Here is a 19,261-nt window from a genome sequence, read left to right as displayed (position 1 = left end):
GCAGATTTATAGTTCATTGCTTAAAGATCTCTTCTGTATTTTTGAGGAAAAGTTTAATAGATTAACTCCTTTGTATTACTGGAGAACGTGTAATTTGGCATATAAGGGTTCATATGTAGTACATGCTTAGTAAATTTTTGTTGAACATTGAATGAATATATCCTAAAATTGTTATTGATACTGTTAGTACCCTATCATGGCAAGGAACTGGAGTATTCCTATGTTCTCATACTACATAAGATTTAATAAACATCTTTGGGGAGATATTTAGTGAAATGTTTGTGGTTGTCTTAAAATCTTGTCTAGAATTGGGAGGACTTCTTTCTTTTTTTAAACATATCTTGTTTGGAGACAACAGTAACTACAATGGTAAATGACATATTGATTGCAAAAAAGTATAGCTACTTCATTTATAAATCATGAGTTAATCCAGTAAAAAAAAAAAGATGTTGAAAATGATGTTTTTCCATAATTTTTGAAGTAGTTACGTCATACTGCAGTGATTTAACAATCTGTTAGTTGAGAATGAATAAGACTACGCATCATTGTGGATATTTCTGTTAACTATTTCTAGGAGTCTGCCTCTTTGTGTATTAAACACATCATTCAGACTGTATTCAGTGTGGCCTACTCTTGATGATTCACTGCTTAGTGAAGAATATGCATATTGTGCCTGATCACTTTGTAGCACATCATGTATAATTTTTAAAAAATGCTTTCGTAGGGTTGGTGTGCCTATATTCCTCTTCCCCACAACCCATTAAAAAGCCTTGGCACGTGTAAAATGAAAGCTGCCGGCCAAGGTGAGATTCTGTATTTATGAGATTTTTTTTTGTCACCAAGCCAAAGTTGGGAGTGCAAGGGCTTGGAATTAGGAGTCTTTTCAAAAGAGGAACCCATAATGCTGTTTTATCACTCCTCTTTGTGTTGCAGTACTGATACATGCTTCATAAATTTAGAATTTGAGAATAAAATGAATGTGTTTTCCTGAATTGGTGTCTAAAACTCTTCAAACAGGAAAAAAACCAAGGACCTCATCTGTGCTGGAGGCAGGGGGCAGGGGGCAGGAGGTAGGGAAGTAGTAGCACAGCAGAGGCTGTGACCAGTCAAAGGTGTTTCCAGCCCAGGGAAAACCGAGGAGTCTTTGTGTTTCAAACTCGACAGCCTCATTTTACTGTGTGTAAAACACTGTTCTTTTATAAGGAGACTCCAACAAAGTATTTTAATATCTCTTGAATCCCTAATGTATCTGGTAGAAAACAATCCTTAAAGATAGGTTAAAAGGAAAAAAAAACATCTTTTCATTTAAGGGTTTAATCTTCAGGACTGAGTACTGTTGAGCAACAGGTTCTAAATTTATACCGAAGTAATATACCCCAAATTCCATGATTCCTCTGAAGGCTGCTGTGAACTATATAAACAGCAGTAGTCAAAAGCTACATTTGTTCTCTGAGTTACGTGGGTAAACAATATTTCCCCCCATTTATAACTGTGATGGCCTCTCTGGGAGAGGAGCATCTGTTTGGGTAAAACATTAGCATCTGTTTTTTTTAGAGCCTTTGAGGTGAAAAAGGGGTTTTCTTTTTCTGTTTAAGAAAATATAAGCTACTTGTTATATTAGTATGATTTTATTTTGTGAGTTAGTATATGTGCACTTGAAACAGCATCCTTGACCCCCCCCACCCACTAGATACTAGTGGGTCCCCTCAGCCCCTAGTTATGACAACCGAATAATATCTCCAGACACTGTCACATGCTTTTGGGGAACAAAATGACCCCTTCTTTAGAATGACTGCTTTAGATTCTCTTTTCAGGCCTAAAGACACATAGAAGTGTTAAATTAGCAAATGACTAAACATTTATTAGCAAATGAGTACTGTTTTGGGGGTCTTAGTATTGGTCATGTTGTAGGAATTAAAAATTCATGAAGTACACAGCCTTATTAAGAGGGCTTAAAATTTTTTTTATTTGCAGTTTTGAACTACTTGTTTCAACCAATTGTTGTAAAGACATAACATCTCCAGGTGAACTTGAGGTTAACATTTTGGGGACAGTTATTTAAAAGCCTATTTGTTCCCTTTCTCAACTTCTAGAAAACCTGTGTATTTTTGTCTGTGATGGAAATTCTGGCAGTGGGCCTGCTATAGACAGTGTTAGCCAAAAAAGATCCCTTTGGGCCCTTCTCTTTCTAAACTTAGTTCATTCATTCATTCTCAGACTCTCAGAGCCACCCAGAGCAGGGTCGGGTTGCTCCTTCTGGGGTATGGGTAGACCCTGATGCAGACACTTGCTTTGGCTACTTTTTGACCTGTGACCTGTGGTTGGTGTCCTGAAGTTGTGAGTATGCTATAAATGATTTTGGAGGGAGGGTAGAAAAATGCCCTCAAGACAGAGTTTAGAAAGACAGGGAGAGGGGGAAGAGCAAGAGAGAAATATTTGTATTTTGGCAGCTGAAGGAAATAAAGACAATAAAGCGAGGTCACATCTGGCTTCGGAGGTGTCCAGCCTGCAGCCCAGGATGGCTATGAATGCAGCCCAACAGAAAATTGTAAATTATTGCATGATGAGATTTAAAACATTATTAGGTTTTTTTGTGATTAGGTGTCATAATATATTTAATGTGTGGCTCAAGACAACTCTTCTTCCACTGTGGCTCCGAGATGCCAAAAGGTTGGACACCCCTGCCTTAAATGGTTTGGGGCTTCTTTCTGACACTGGCCGCTTGTCTGCTAAGACCATAGTCTAGATCTTTACTGGAGTTGTTACTTTGTTCTGATTCCAAAAGGAAACAAGGAACAACTGCAATATCGGGCAGTTTTTTCGAAGAGGGTAGTGTTTATGCTTCTGTGATCCAAAGTCATATTTCATCTGAGGTTTTGAGTTTGGTTTTAGATTTGGTTTGATTTAGTTGAGCTCTGCAGCCTTTTGCCCTAAGCAAGAGAGAATGTGCCAGGACTTCTCAAGTAACTTAATTATTCTGGTCATTCATCTCTTTCTAGAGGTCCAGCTTTCACTGAAAATCATTTTGAGACTTTTTAAAAAGTAAAGTGACAGTTACTCTGTAATAAAACATTTGCTGGTTTCTGCTTTGGTTGGCTTTTTCTGTTCTTTGTTGCTACTAGTTACTTTTGAGTACTTTTGCCTTTAGTATTTTCAGCTTTTTGACGCATGGTCATGAAAATGAGCAAAACTATCCTTGTTTTTGACTTGAGGAGAAATCAAAATTTATTTAGGAAGAATGAATGAATGCCTTTGGGGCTCACAAATTGCAGTAAAACATTCTTGTCTGTTTCTCGAGGGTAGAGGCTCTACCCCCACCGGCCACAGCAGTAATGTTGCCAATCTGAAGTCCGTTCCTTTCTTCATCTTCTCCATTTTTGCTTTTAATTGTATATATACTATAGAATGTTCTTTGCTATTTAGATGATTTCTCAGGGTCAAGCATTGATATGGATCTAACAGTTTTTTTCGTTGGGGTCTGTCTGTAGTTAAATGAGATCATTTCAAAACAAACCTCTTAGGAAAACAGATTTGATCTTTTATCATTATACAAAGAAACAGCAAAGCTGAGAAATACTTCTCTTCAGTCAACTTAAAGGAAGGCCCCGAAGGTGCCAGTCTGAGCACTTAATGAGGCCCTTAAATGGAAGCCGTGTTTACATTCACCCACTAATGGTGTAACCCGGTTTGCTTTCAGCTTCTTAATTTTGAGGCCAGAAACCTTTATCATATCCCATATACTATGGAAAAACCTCTCCATGTTTTAAAATTGTGTTTTTGAATATAAGCTGCAGTTTGCAATTCTTAATATTCGCCAGTAAATATTATTATACCCTACTGATTTTCTACCTTCCTTCCTTCCTTCCTTTCTTTTTAGAGGGAGAAAGAGAGGGAGAGAGAAACACTGATGTGTGAGAGATACATCCATCGGTTGCCTCTCAAATGCCCCCAACTGAGGACCTGGCCTGCAACCCAGTCATGTATGTGCTCTGACTGGGACTTGAACCAGTGACCTTTCAGTTTGCAGGCTGCTTCTCAGTCCACTGAGCCATACCAGCCAGGGCCTGATTTTCTTCATAAAATGAACATACAGAGCATGTGGGTATTGTGAGTAATTTAAAGACACTTGAGAAAATCACAAGGCCAGGAACCTTCTTGTATACCAAGGAGAAACATTTATAATACATCAACATAGCTACATACCAAATGGGGCTGTTTTTCATACTCGAGAAGGTGACACCAATTTTGACTAAATATTGGCAATTACATATCTCCTCTATAATTTACCTTTTTATTTTTTTTCTTACAACTTTTAGGTAGAACTTTAGACTTCATAGCACTGAATTAACCTGCACTGAAAGCTGTTTACCTGCAGTTATTCACTTTTGTTGAAAGTGACCATGTCTCAAGTTCAAGTGCAAGTTCAGAACCCATCTGCTGCTCTCTCAGGGAGCCAAATACTGAACAAGAACCAGTCTCTTCTCTCACAGCCTTTGATGAGTATTCCTTCTACTACTAGCTCTCTACCCTCTGAAAATGCAGGTAGACCTATTCAAAACTCTGCTTTACCCTCTGCATCTATTACATCCACCAGTGCAGCTGCAGGTAAGCGTATGAATCCAAGTGTCTTCTGTTTCAAATGTGTTCTCAGCCTGTTTTTTGATCTGATAAGTAGATTGCAGATGTAGGGAGCTCTCAAATTTACCTTCAGGAAGCAGAAGAAAATATTACTGCCCAAGCTTCTTTATCCCAGATGTAAAACACTTGTTTGTGTATTGGGTTGATGGAGGCCTCGTTTGACAGACCATTTCAAAGTGTAAAAAAAAGAGAATTGAAAACTAAACTAAAGCCTAGTCTGTTATAAAGTGGTCGCTGGCAGGAAGAATTGAACAGAAATTTTCACTTTGGATAGTCATTGTTGTATGGGGAAATTTTGCTTTTAAAATGATTTCCCAGAATTGACAAAGAACTTTTGTAAGTGTAAGCCTCCTTTTTCTATGTCTGTAAGATTTTATCCCAAGCAAGGGGGCAGTCAGCTTTACTGGCAAGCAGAAGAGTGCATTGGCATTTGTTAATGTTTATTTTGAATAAGTTTAAGTTGAAGAGATTCCTGGGATAGTTCAGAAATCATAGTGAGGACCACTTAGAGACTGAACAAAGAAGCAGGGATTTTTAAAAAAGGAAATAAGTTTAGACGCATTCAAATCTCATTAGGAAACTAAAAATGAACTAACTGTGCTTATTGATTAGGAAAGACTTGAAATACTTCAGAAAAAAACCCCTAAAAAACAGTATTTTCTCTCCCACCTCCCTAACGTGGCAAATCTAGTTCAGTGGAGTGTCCACATGTCTCCATGCTGGAGTCACCTTGTAACAAATGCCTTTCAGTCCCTTATACCTGACAGTTTCCTTTGCATTTCATTCTCTGATTTCCTTTACTTTGTAAACCTATTCTTAGAGCTTGCCCCACTCTGAGCTGCAGGGTTCTAGACATCGTCGGACCCGCTTGCCAGGTAGCCTACAGCATTCTTGACTTGTCATAGTCCCTAGAGATTTGACTTCCCCCACATTTGCCGTTTGAGACCGTCTTAAAAGGCAATGGCACCAACTATTTCAGTCCTCTGGGGTTTATTGCTTTTATTTCTAATATGTCTTATAGTTACGTCCTGTTGACTTTGTAAAGCTCCTGCCCACCAAGGCCATTTTGTATTTTCCTTTTATGATTTTCAGAAATAGGTAAGGTCTGAGGATGGCAGCCTCTGGAGATCAGACTAGGGACACCCAGTAATGAGAAGTTCAGTGCGTGGAAATCGACATTTATTGTTTGAGAGATGGTGTCGGCATGTTGCATTTTGTGAAATAACGAACAGAATACAGCTGACAGCTGTTGTGGTATCTGTTCAAAAGACCTTGTTATTCCCTTGGTTGGTTGTAATAGCAGTGCTTCATCTGATTTTAGGTCTTGCCTGCCTGCCATGGTTTAGTTATTCCCATGACTTCTATTCTCTCTCTTTAAAGACATCCTCTCCTAGGTGTCCTGGCCTTAACTGGTTCAGAAAAGATCCCAGCTGTCTTCAGGAACGTGCCCCAGTGTGGTTTGCAGATTTGCATCACTGCTGCTCTAAATCCTTAGACCTTCAGTTTGCTTTCCCTCTTTTTTCATATCCATAGGAGAGCAGCAGTCTGTATACTTGACTTCAATGCTCTTACGTTATTTTTCAGTTCCTTCTAGCATGGCACACCCCAAAGAGAAAACCCCAATGTGTCTTGTGAATGAGTTAGCCCGTTTCAACAAGATTCAGCCTGAGTATAAGCTTTTGCGTGAGCAAGGTCCGGCTCACTGTAAGGTAAATATTGTCATACTGCTTGTGCATTTATAACCCACCAGGAATGTTTTCTGTCTTTTTTTATACTGTTGCAAGTGGTGCTGTGATTCAGAATATGTATTTCAGACTGCTGAGGTTATTTTAAAGAGATGTAAAAGTATAGAATTTTGGCAAGTTACTTCCTTTTTTATCCTTGTAGAATGGGTTAAATAAAAGATATACTTCTGTTTAGGATATTTGACTTTTAAAGCTCCATTTAGTGTATGGTAGTTTAGGATTCTGAATAAAGACAGTTCTCAAGCACCTGTGAATGAATCCCTATGAGTTTGCCAGGCCCTGGCCCTTGTGGCTGCAGCCTCCCTTTGGCTCCTTTCCTGCTTGTTTGCATGTGTACCTTAGACTGAGCAAGGAGGGGTGAACCCGAGATCAGTTTTGCTATTTGTTAGTCACCAGGTAAAGGTTCGAAGATGAGAGGTAGAAATCAGTCCCAAAGTGACTACCCTAGATTGTCTCTGGTGTCAGTTTTCCTCATCATTCCCCTTAGAAATTGAAAGACTGATTATAATTTGAATATTTTACTATTTGTTTATCAGAAATTCAGTCCTTTAAGGTTGTTTGATATTCATGCTAATGCAGATCTTGGAACTTAAATGTTTGCATATCTGGCTTTATCTTTTGCTGCTGTAGTATGAGAGCATGATGTAGTTTGAGTAGTTACAGTATGAGAGGTGAGGGATTTGGCCTCCTGTTTCTGATCCTAGCCCTGTAGTAACATACAATTAAGGGTGAGTTACTTACCGTCTATGCCTCATTTTTCTTGACATGCAAACCTCAAGCCCTAAATGATACCAGGTTTCTTATTTCATCTGACTAGAAATAACACCAATCGCTATCATAAATAGGGCAGTTAGGTAAGTGGCCTTTGAGGACAGATCTGGGTTTGAACCCTAGCCTCTTACTAGCTGTGTGACCTTGAACAAGTTATAATTTTTTTGAACCTGTTTCCTCATCTGTAAAGTGGGCATAATAATACCTACCAAATAGGCCTCGTGTGAAAACTAAATGAGAGAATATATGTCAAAGTGTAGAACACAATGCTCGGTGTTTATTACATGCTTGAGAAATGGTAGCTATTACTATCAAGCAATATGTATTTAAGAAAAAACGAAGTTTCCACTCACTCGAAGCTAGTTTAACATTATTCTAAAGCATAATTTGAATTTTTTTTTTTATTTTCAGCAGGCAATTACTCATTTTTTATCATTATTCTGTTTCTTCTACAGGATTTTTTTTGCAGACCTTAACTTTGGGATTCCCTTTATAAACTGTTTTGGTATTTTTAAAGTATGTATTTTCTCTCTTCAACTTCAGTACTTTAGGTAATTTGGCTGTGTGTCTAACCTATAGCTGTGTTTTCTTAAAACCTACAAATCATTCGAAGTGCAAAAGTTATTCCCTCCTAGATGACCGTTAAGACTATTTAAAAAGTCAAGGTCTGGTGTACTCTTAATGCTGTCAAAACCAAGATTCTAACTTGTTACCAGTCGTCCACACAGAGGCAGCAGAGGGAGACAGCCGCTGGATGAGTGAGGTCCTGGAGAAAGGCAAGACTTAATGGAATTAACTCTTAATTTTGTTTTCTTAGCATCTCCCCCTTCAGTGTCTTTCATGAAAGGACCACGAACATGACCCAGGGCTTGCACAGCATTGCAGGCTTCTGCTCAGACCTTGCAGGCCAGCCAGGGGCCTGTGTTCGCACTATTGGTGCTTAAAATGACTAACCTTGTGACCTGCAGCATCAATACAGGGGACCCCTCATGTTTCGGGGGGGGGGTGAAGGAATCTTTCCTTTTTTTCCCCCTTTAGTGGAAGCTGTGCACTGAGGGAATCCTGAAGTTAAGACCTACAAGAAAAATCAGCTGTGAAGGCAAGTTGCCCCCGTCCCTTTAGGCACTGCACTGAAGTGACCTAGACCTAAAGAAATCAACATTTCTCATGTGCATTGTTTTAAATGAAATAAAGTGATACTCAGTGATAAAATCGGGAAGATAAAAGCTCCAAATAGGGGGCGTCAAACTTTGGAGTGCATCAGGATCATTTTGGGAGATTATTAAAATTAGACATGCTCAGTTGTCCCTCATGTTATTTATTTGAAATCTCTGGCCTTGTTTATTTTACCTAGTTGTTACTCAAATGCACAGCAAAATTGATGAATCACAGTGCTCCGATGGGTGATCGTTTTCTGACAATATTACTTCAATACTAATAGCATTAATATAACTTAATTTTAAGAGTGGAATGGAGTTACCTTTATACTTAAAGGGGAAAAAGAGGCTTGCCATTTGTCGAGAACGAAATTAGCTGTTTTGGGTGCTTCCTTAGAATTGAATTAAAAACCGTTTTTTAGCTCTTTGCTTGCTATAGATTTGATTTTCTTTTGCAAGTGGAGGCAGCGTCTGAATAGTGCAGTCTTAAGAAAGTGAAATGCAACATTTTACAACCTGGCTGACATTCCCAAATCGATTCAGGTTTTTGTCCTACTGGGGTTGTGTTTTCAGAAAGGAGTCCACAAGCACATTACATTAAAACAAGTATTGTCTTAACTTGTGTGAGATGTTGTGTGTCTGCATCAAGTTTGCTAAATTTCCTCCATGAGAAGTAATTGGAAGACAGTTGTTATTTGGATGGCTTCCAAATGTGTCTAATGTTTTAATAAGAAAACATTTTAAAACCTGTGTACTTACTCCCATCCTTCAAACAGTTTTTTCATGGAGTATTATCCATTACTAGTTTTATCTATATCTATATCTATATCTACATAGATATAGATCTCTCTCTGTCTCTGTCTCTCTTTTTGTGTTTGTAAAAACAAAGAAGGTGGTGATAGGGTAAATTACCAACATAATGGCCAGGCCTTTTAAACCATGACCATAAAAAATGTTCAAGGTCCAAGTGACATATTACAGTCAACATCAGGTTTCATGAATTGAGAGCTCACAATTTTCATTTGTAGGTGTTTACAGTACAGCTAACACTTGGAGATCAGCACTGGGAAGCTGAAGGAAGTAGTATTAAAAAAGCCCAACACACAGCTGCTGCCAAAGCTTTGGAAGGAACAAAATTTCCTAGACCCATAGTCCGCCCTTTTCGTAGCGAAGGAAGGAATCCAGGTATTATGCGTGGGCCAAGACAGGTTCCTTTCAAAAGTGTGTCAAGAGGTACCCATTTAGTATGTATGTGAATTCTTTCTAACTAACGTGTTGGTTTTGAAAGCACAGATTCCACACTACCAGTGGCAAATGCTTATCCTGACTCTGAAGCAGTAGTTCCCAATCTATGGTCCCTTGATTCCTGACAATCTGGAGAGGCAGTCATGGACGGTGGGGGGCGTCACCACACAATTTCTAAGATTTCAGAAAAGCTCAGTGACAATACATGTTTTTCCTTGTTAGGGTGTGCAGAGTGCCAAGAACACAGGTTTAGCTGGAATCATTTCACCTCTGTGCTAATAGTGATTATAACATGTTGATCAGAAATTCTAATTGTCAATTAATGTGCCTCCTATCTTTAAAAAGAATGAGAAAATAAGTTCAAATCAGTAGATAATATCTCTTCCAACAAGGGAACCAAGTGAGAGAAGACTAATAAAGAAGGGTGTCTGCTGGGAAGTTGGGAACCACTGTCCTGGTGGCTGTGGGAGGAGTGGTGTTTTGGCCATCACCCCTCCAGTGCCTGAGGTCACCCCAGGGAGGCCTTGATCACACCTTTCTCATTGCTTTTGATTTTCTTGTGGTATTACGTCTTTAAATTCATTCTCTACTGCAGATAAATTTGATGTCAGATCAAATTCTCTTCAGTGATTCAGATTATATTTCAATGTAACTATATGAATTATATAAAAATATAATTCTGATGTTAGGTAGAAAAGAGTTGGTTATTCATGTGACCCTCTAATTTTGCAAACCTGAAGGTATTCTTATACATTTGATTTATGCACTAAATTTAGTTAGACCAGTGACAGTACAGAATCAAGTCATTTTTACTGTCCTGTATATAATGTCCCACAGAGGCGTTTTAAAGTGGATTTGTGTGCACATTTAAATTGAACTTTGCCATTGCTAGTGTTGTTCTGTGTTTGATATGAAAGTGTTGCTTTTAAATGTGGTTGTACACTGACACTAATCCTTCCAGGTTGGTTTTCTTTAAAGGTTTATGAATTGGATGAAATTATAAAAAATTGGAAAATGAGTAGTATATGTTCTCTAAAGCTTAGAATTCTGGGGTAACCCAAGATACACTTGTCCTGTTGTATGTAAAAACAACTAATTTTTCCTAACAAGTATTATTACTACATGATTGGTTAAATCCTAGTATAAATAGTGAGAATGGAAGTATCTGAATATTTTGTGGATCTCATCTGACTTCTTCAAATAGAATTTACTTGTCTCCTTCTCAGTGATTCAACACTTGCCTTTATTACACCTCCGGTTGCATTGTAGCTCTTTGAGTGTATTTTGTGTTCTTTGAGCTTCTCTGGGACAAGAATTGTCCCCCAAGCTTATTAGCACAGTGCTTTGCGCCCAGTTAGTACTTAATAAATGCATTGTTCTATGAAAAAGTATGTACAAACATACTTCTAAGTGTAAGCCAATTACCCAGTAAGTCAGTACAGCCAGTTACAGTGGTTTAAGTGTTCCCAAACAGTAAAATGACTTGGGCAGTCACCCGGATTTTTTAATCATGGAAGTTGATAGATATGTACTGGAACTTATTTCTGGAGACTGGAATGTGTGGCTTTCACTGATAACATATTGTGTTGAATTGCTGCTCCCTTTAATAGCCCCATAATACATTTTGTGTATTAATATCTAGAGATCACAGCAGATTCTTGGATTTCCTCACCCGATGCCTAGCAGTGCAATATATAGATCCTTTCATGAAGTGTATCATGAATCCAATTAATTAAAAGCATGCTCTTTAAAAAAATTTTTTTTACTATCATTCTCATGTCAGAAAAGGAAAAACAGTTCTTGTGTTAATTCTGTGTTGCAGAAAGCATAACCCCTACTGTAGAGCTAAATGCACTGTGCATGAAACTTGGAAAAAAACCAATGTACAAACCCGTTGACCCTTACTCTCGGATGCAGTCCACCTATAACTACAATATGAGAGGAGGTGCTTATCCCCCAAGGTATGTATGTGTTTTAAATAGAGGTGAAGATTTATCTAATTTTTTAAAAAATTAATTTTTGAGAGAGAGCGGGGTAGCGGGAGAAGAGAGGAAGAGAAACATTGATTTGTTGTTCCAGTTATTGATGCATTCATTGATTGACTCTTGTATGTGCCCTGACTGGGGATCAAACCCACAACCTTGGTGTATTGGGACAATGCTCTAACCAACTGAGCTACCCCGTCCAGGGCCATCTGACCTTTTACAAAGAATAGTGAAATCTATAGATTGTGGAGCACATGATGATTTGGTCATTTTGGCTTGCCACATGTTGAAGTCAGTTTTCATTGTGTTGGTGTCTCTGGAATATATCTTGATGTTCTTTTATCTCCTGTTGTTGGAAAGGGCCTGAGCATGTTCCTCGTAGGCAGTGTGTCTTGTGCCCCCAAGTGGTCTTGTTGAAGATTGCCCTGCTTTGTGTAACTGAGTCATTTGATTATGAACATGAGTCCCACAGTACTGCGATTCTCAGCATTTACTGATTTCCTGATTATTATTTACTGGGAACCTTTTGACATTTGAACTTACGTGCTTCGTAAATAGCCTTGGCACACAGGTGTAAAAACAATCCTCATGGAAATCCGAAAATGCCACGTGCTAAAAACCTTCTGCTCTCAGTCATAAGCCATTAATGGATAGAGTAATGATCGTAGTTGGAAGTCTTTATTTCCCTGCCCTACTTGGGGTTGGGGACAACCAAAGCCATTTGAAAAATACAAACTCTGAAGTTTATAGCCCAGCCTCTGCCAGGCTGTAAGCTGTTGGGACTTGCAGAAATGAGGGTCCTTTTGAAAGGACTTCTGTTTAACAATTCCTAGCCTTTTGTGTGACAACACAAGTGTGACTCTCAGATATGAGAAAGCAGAGCAAGTTAAGTTTTCTCATTCTGCCAAAGCCTAATCCATTTTAGGTTTTGTAAATACTGTGTGACATTTCTAATCCAGAGTAAATTTACTCTGCGTATATGATGAGGACCTCGTTGGCCAGCAAACACTAATACAGTTAGGACCCATGATGGAGGAAATACCTGGAATTTTCCAGAGAATGTATGGGTGACTCATCGATCCGAGACTAATTTCTTCACCTCCTTTTATTTTCAGGTACTTTTACCCATTTCCAGTACCACCCTTACTTTATCAAGTTGAACTTTCTGTGGGAGGACAGCAATTTAACGGGAAAGGAAAAACGAGACAGGCTGCGAAACACGATGCTGCTGCGAAAGCTTTGAGGATCCTGCAGAACGAGCCCCCGCCCGAGAGGCTGGAGGTAAGGAGAGAGCAGAGCTGGAGCTCCTCCGCACTGCGGGGCCGAGCAGGGTGGCGTGGAAGACATCGCCTCAAGTTGCCTTTTCTAAGGGGGGGGCATTGAAAACTGTCCGTGACTTTCGTTGTTTGATAGCTTACAAGGTTTTGTATTCTGGTAGCTTTCTTGCCTTTTTTCTTCCCTGTAAAAATTTTCTTAGCAAGAAAGATGCCTTCTTTTTCAGTCCGTGGCATAGTTTTTAGTGAACATGTTAGAAAGAATGTTAGAAAGATTGTGACTCAGTTGAATTGTGAAGAACATGCATGGATGAATTCTGTGGTGCTAAAGGTCATGCTTGTCAGAATCTATTGTGATTTATGGTGCCAGGTTTCTGAAGCCATTTTTGAGTAGTCACTCTTTGTTATATTCAACTACCAGCTATCTGTTGCTGCACAACAAAGCATCACAAAACTTAGTGGCTTAAACATCTAAGGTACTTTGCTCATGAATCCGACTTTGGGTTGAGGCTTGGCTGGGAGACCGTGTCTGCTCCACACAGCTATGGCTAGGCAGCTGTGCAGGAGCTGCAGAGTCCACTTTCAAGTTGGCTCCCTCACACGGCTAGTGGGGCATTGCTGGCTGTCTTCCGGCTGTTGGCTGGGAATTAAGTGGGGGCTGTGGCTCAGAGACTTCAGTTCCCCTCTTAGTTGACCTGTGTAAAGGCTGCTTACACATCCGCATGGTCTGGTGGCTGGGTGCCGAGAGGGAGCATCCTAGAAGACGAGAAAAGGGAAGCAGCTGCCAGTGTTTTGTAAGGTCTGGGCTCAGAGATCAGCACAGCACCACTTCTGCCTTATTCTCTAGGTCAGACGGGCACATAGCCCACATTCAAAAGGAGGAGATAAAGAATCTCATTTTTAAAAAATTCAGGTTACATTCACATCATAAAAATTTACAATTTTAACCACTTTTAAGTTCCGTGGGTTTTAGTACATTTGTAGTATTGAGAACACTCCTTCTAGAGGAGAGGAGTATAGGAGAACTTGGGTCGTGTTTTAACACTACCACAATAGGAAAAGGATTTTTAACTTTCTGTGACTAAATAGGAATCTGGGTCTTAGGAAATCAGTGACTCTGTGCCACCAAGGGGCCAAAGCCTAGTGAATACCTCTGATGAGGCAGAGTCTAACTGCCATAGCTGCAAAAGAAACTCATTGAGCAGAAAACATGGAGACTTCGTGGTTCTATTGAATCATGGCATGGATGCCATCTGAAAATATCTCTGGGAAGCATTTGATTTTTCCTGTTCGAGGAACAAGTTCACAAATAAAGTCTTGCACAGAACATTGTCTGAATGTTTGATGATAGGTATGAGCCCAAGGGGACCCTTAGCAGGTGCCTGCTGCGCTCTCTCGTCCTGAGACTGTTCTCCAGGGCTGGCCACACGTGGACGGGGAGGTTGATTCATTACAGTGCATTTCTATCTTCTAGTGTAATCACACATTTTTACAGAGATGATCTCTTTCCAGTGTCTCTGCAGACCCAGTAAAAGAGAATGGACTATAACTTAGAAGAGGGGGATTTAGCGAAGTTAATAGGATGAGCTTTTCAATGGTGAGATTTGGTAAAACACCAAAGCTAGTGTAATTTGGGGCATTATGGAGGCTTCTCATTTTTTTTTTTAATTTATTTTTTATTGATTATGCCATTACAGTTGTTCTATTCCCCCCTTCATTTCCCTCCATCCTACCTCCCCATCCCCATTACCCCCCCTTTAGTTTATGACCATGTGTCTCAAGTTCTTTAGATTCTATATTTCCCATACTATTCTTGCCCCCTCATCTATTTTCTGTCTATTGTCTATGCTACTTATTTTCTGTACCTTCTCCCCCCTTCTCCTCCTCCCACTCCCCTGTTGCTAACCCTCCTTGAGATCTTCATTTCTATGTTTCCACTCCTGATTTAGCTGTCCTTTTAGTTTGCTTTTGTTTTAGGTGTGGTTCTTAATAACTGTGAGTTTGCTGTCCTTTCACTGTTCATGTTTTTTTAACTTTTTTCTTAGATAAGTCCCTTTAACATTTCATATAATAAGGGCTCAGTGATGATGAACTCCTTGAATTTGATCTTATCTGAGAAGCACTTTATCAGTCCTTCCATTCTAAATGAAAGTTTTGCTGGATAGAGCAATCTTGGTTGTAGGTCTTTGGATTTCATGACTTGGAATACCTCTTTCCAGCCCCTTCTTGCCTGTAAGGTCTCTTTTGAGAAATCAGCTGACAGTCTGATGGGGACTCCTTTGTAGGTGACTGTCCCCTTATCTCTTGCTGCTTCTAGGATTCTCTCCTTCATTTTAATCTTGGCTAATGTAATGATGATGTGCCTTGGTATGTTTCTTCTTGGGTCCAACTTCTTTGGGACTCTCTGAGCTTCCTGGATTTCCTGGAAGTCTATTTCCTTTGCCAGATTGGGGAAATTCTCCTTTATTATTTGTTCAAATAAGTTTTCCACTGGTGGCTGTTCCTTTCCCCCTTCTGGTACCCCTATAATTCGGATGTTGGAGCGTTTAAAAATGTCCTGGAGGTTCCTAAGTCTCTCCTCATTTTTTTGAATTCTTGCTTCTTCACTCTTTTCTGTTTGGCCATTATTTGCTTTTTTCTGGTCCATTCCATTGATTTGAGTCCCAGTTTCCTTTTCATCGCTATTGGTTCCCTGTGCAATTCCATTCATTTCAATTAGTTTCACCTTCATATGTTTGTCTAATTTGTGGGTATAATCAACCAGTTCTGTGAGGATCCTGATCACCAGTGTTTTAAACTGTGCGTCTGAGAGTTTTGCTATTTCTTCATCGCTTAGATTTATAGGCTCTGGGGCTTTGAGATCTTCTTGAGCCATTTTTGGTCTGTTCGGGTCCTTTAAGTGTGAGGAGCGGAGCCTTGGACTCCCAGGTTGCTAGGTTGTGACACTGTATGTGGGGGCGTGGTCAGAATGGGGAAATGGCGGCCCCCTCTGCTGTTTCCCGCACCGCTGGGTGAGGAGCAGAGCCTCAGGTGGTTCACCAGGGCAGTGCCACTCAGAGTCGCTGGGTTATGACGCTGTATGTGGAGGCGGGGTCAGAGCAGGGAAATGGCGGCGCCCTCTGCCGCCGCTTGCTGGCTTGCCGCTTGCCGCGGGGACCCGCTGGGTCTCGGTCCAATCGCCCACTCCCTCGCTTGTCTATTCGGGCACAAATGCGCGACCACAGTCAACCCGCAGCCCTGCTCCCTCGCTGTTTCCCCGCGGTTGCTCGCTTGGTCGCTCGCTGGGTCACTCACTACGTCCAACCCTGCACCTGGATTCTGCGCGCCTGAGTCCGTCTGACCGAGTTTTCTGGTGCAATCCCGCTCCTCCAGCTGCTGGTTTCGCCCCTTACCAGTCAGGCTGAAGAATTTGTTGTTAACAGACTTCCGAAAAGTTCAATTTTCTGTGTTCTGGCTGTGTTTTCTGTTGCTAATGTTTAGTTGTCTCTTGGTTGTGTGAGAAGGCATCGCGTCTCCACCTATGTGGAGGCTTCTCATTTTTTGATTTGACTTTGATGCTAATCTAATTGGAGTCAGGTGGAGTAGGTATTTCTTGGTTCCTTCCAGCCAGCAGTTGTTAAAAGATCGTTGATCACTGGTGTGTGGGTTGTCTGTTTCAGAGTCATTTGAGGAGTTTTTAAAAAAAATCTTTTGGCCCAACCCACAATGATTCTAATATGGCAGGTCTAGGGTGAGACCCAGGAGTGTGTCTTTTGCCTTTTTTTCTATTTTCATGTGCTCTTGGAGTAATTCTAAAACATGGTCAGAGTTTGGGAACCACAGGTTCTAAGTATTATCAGTGCTTTCCAAGCAGATCCCTGCTTCGAGTCCTCCTGGGAAGTACTCCGTTGATTGTCAGACAGGGAAAGTGAAGGAAACTCCTTCACTCCCAAGAGCAACAGTGCTTATTAGCTCAGGCCTGTGGGCAGGGGCTGTAGTAGACATGCCCTTCTGGGCTCACCTCACATCTGTAAGGAGCTCTTTGGAGAACAAAGTTGCAATCTGCTCGTGCCATTCGTCTCCTCCCTTTTGCCCCTTCTCTTCATTATGTGTAGTTGGAGGCAGAGACAGTGCCCTTCAGAAATGGTTCAGGGACTGGCCTTAGCCAGTCCCTCAGGAATAAGAATCATTAACACAGATAAAACATTTTCTTTGCAGTCCCTCAGGAACAAGAATCATTAACATGGATAAAACATTTTCTTTGAACTAGTAAATGAAACACTTGGCCTCCCACCTAAATGAGCTGCCCACTGCTCATTTAGCAGGTGGGCGGTTAGTGGGTAAAGAGAGACATTTTCAAGAGATAACTTGAGCCCTGGCTGGTGTAGCTCAGTGGATTTAGTGCGGGCCTGTGAACCAATCGAAGTTCGATTCCCAGTCAGGGAACGTGCCTGGGTTGCAGGCCAGTTCCCAGCAGGGGACACATGAAAGGCAACCATACACTGATATTCTCTCCCTCTCTCCTTTCCTTCCCCTCTAAAGATAAATAAATAAAATCTTAAGAACATTAAAAAAAATAAAGCAATGGAATTTGATTTAAAAAAAGAGATAACTCGAATATTTTTACAAGTAATGCATTTGAGAGATACAATTTTTTAAAATTCTCAACATGAGAAACAAATGGTTTATAAATTTACCACTTGTAGATAATCATAAACATTTCAGTAGGTATCAGTGCATATATAGGTAAATACACAAACAGGATTATATTGCACAGTAACAACTTTTTCCACGCATGTGCTTATCATGAATATGTTATCGTGCCACTTACTAGTTCCATGGAGGACTCAGGTTCAGCGTGTATCTAAGCACTTTTTAATGGCTGTAAAGTGTTGCATGGTGTGCACATACCAGTTTCTTTTTTCAACAGAGGCTTGGTTGTTCAGTTTGTTTGCAGTTTTTCCTGTTATAAAATAGGTCATGAAGAACACTTGTAATTAAATCTTTGTGTGTCTCTGTGGCTATTTTCATGAACCACAATCCTAGAAGTGGACTTGCACAGTCATGTATGTGGTCGGTTCCCCATCAGGAAGATGGTACCGTTTTGGACTCTGCCAACAGGGCGTGAGCATACTTTTTTGCCCGTGGCCTGCCAGCGTTGGAGATTGTCTGCTACTGAAAATTTCGGAGCATGTGATTGTGTGGCGGATCGTTTCATCTGCTCTGGAACATAGTCAAGGTAGCAGTTTCTGTCTCCAAGGTGTAGTCAGTCGGGTCTCTTGATGACAGGCATCGTACTGCGTCCCTTCCCCTGTGGAGCTGAATGGAGCTCACAGACCCTAACATTAGTATCGTCAAAAGTGCAGTGAGTGCAAGGATGGAAAAGCAAGTATTATGAGAGCATAAAATGCCTTGTTTTGAGTGGCCTCATGGTGGTATACTTCAGAGAAGTTCTTTCCGAGGAAGTCATTTAAGCTGAGACTATTACAATGAGCAAAAGAAGAGGGGGAGGGAAGTACTTTCCCAGCCAAGGGAGCAGCTCATGCAGAGCTCCTGAGTTGGGACAGCACTTTTCCTTTATTTTATTTTATATCTAAGGCTTTTGCTAATAAAGGATGACTTATTTAGTCGTCCCGAGCTGTCTGGAGTAAAATGATCTTAGTTACAGTATCTATAATAGAGAAAAACAGGAGCTAGCCTGAATGTCCATTAGGAGGGAAATGGTTAAATGGGTACACTTACTGAAGGGAGTGTCCGAGGGTGTTAAATCTGTGTACATGTGCATGAAAGGAGGGCCATGATTTGTTTAGTGGGGGGATCAAGATCCAGACCTGTTGTTATGTATATAGTGTAATCCTGTTCGTGTTTAAACAAAAAAGTCACATATGCGCATGTGTGGTGATTATGTCAAACTTAAAATTAAAAAAATATATATCTCTATTGATTTTGAGAGAGATGAAAGGACAGAGAGAGACACTGATGTGACAGAAGAAACACTGACTGGTTGCCTCCCATACACACCCTGACGGGGAATCGGACCCCCCAACTTTCGGTGCCTGGGATGGTGCTCCAACCACCTGGGCCACATGGGCCACGGCACAAACTTAGAAGTTTTCTTGCGGCACCACAGACTTAAAAAAGAAAAATTGTACTGTTTGAGGTTTTTCCCTGGCCTCAAGTCCTTGTCTTCACTTGGACCAGGAACATACTTTGTTAGAACTAAAACAAAAATGGGAGACTTTAATCCTTATTATGTGATCAGGGTCCCTTGAACTCAATTTTCATTTTTGAGCTTTTTTTCCAGTCTCTGTAAGGATTTACATTGCATGACTTCTGTTCTTTTTTAGAGGTTTTAGAAAGAAAAGAGAAAAATACAGTTTTTAAAAAACTAGAATAAAATTTATTCTGTGTTACACTGATTATGTGCGTTCATAGACCCTTTTACAAATCTTTACATCATGGAATCT

General features: G+C 40.4%; 1 protein-coding gene across 15 annotated transcripts in view; it reads left to right on the top strand.

Moving 5' to 3' along the window:
- Nucleotides 1-19,261, top strand: part of STAU1 (staufen double-stranded RNA binding protein 1) — a 50,860-nt gene that overhangs the window by 11,811 nt on the left and 19,788 nt on the right. For 4 of the 15 annotated variants that reach the window (XM_053671365.1, XM_053671364.1, XM_053671362.1 and 1 more), the window contains exons 3-7: nucleotides 4,317-4,605; nucleotides 6,223-6,347; nucleotides 9,340-9,544; nucleotides 11,379-11,517; nucleotides 12,657-12,822. In XM_053671365.1, the coding sequence (XP_053527340.1) occupies nucleotides 4,401-4,605; nucleotides 6,223-6,347; nucleotides 9,340-9,544; nucleotides 11,379-11,517; nucleotides 12,657-12,822 (840 nt within the window). In that variant the 5' untranslated portion in view covers nucleotides 4,317-4,400. Of the gene's footprint in view, nucleotides 1-4,316; nucleotides 4,606-6,222; nucleotides 6,348-8,192; nucleotides 8,254-9,339; nucleotides 9,545-11,378; nucleotides 11,518-12,656; nucleotides 12,823-19,261 lie in introns of those variants that run through there. The other 11 variants (XM_037164413.2, XM_037164419.2, XM_037164418.2 and 8 more) reach the window with 5 other exon arrangements.

This window comes from Artibeus jamaicensis, unplaced genomic scaffold (genome assembly GCF_021234435.1).
Source record: "Artibeus jamaicensis isolate MK-2021 breed Jamaican fruit bat unplaced genomic scaffold, CSHL_Jam_final contig_685, whole genome shotgun sequence".
NCBI classification, from domain to species: Eukaryota; Metazoa; Chordata; class Mammalia; order Chiroptera; family Phyllostomidae; genus Artibeus; species Artibeus jamaicensis.
Note: the sequence above shows the minus strand (reverse complement) of the source record. Positions and strands in the feature narration are given on the sequence as shown.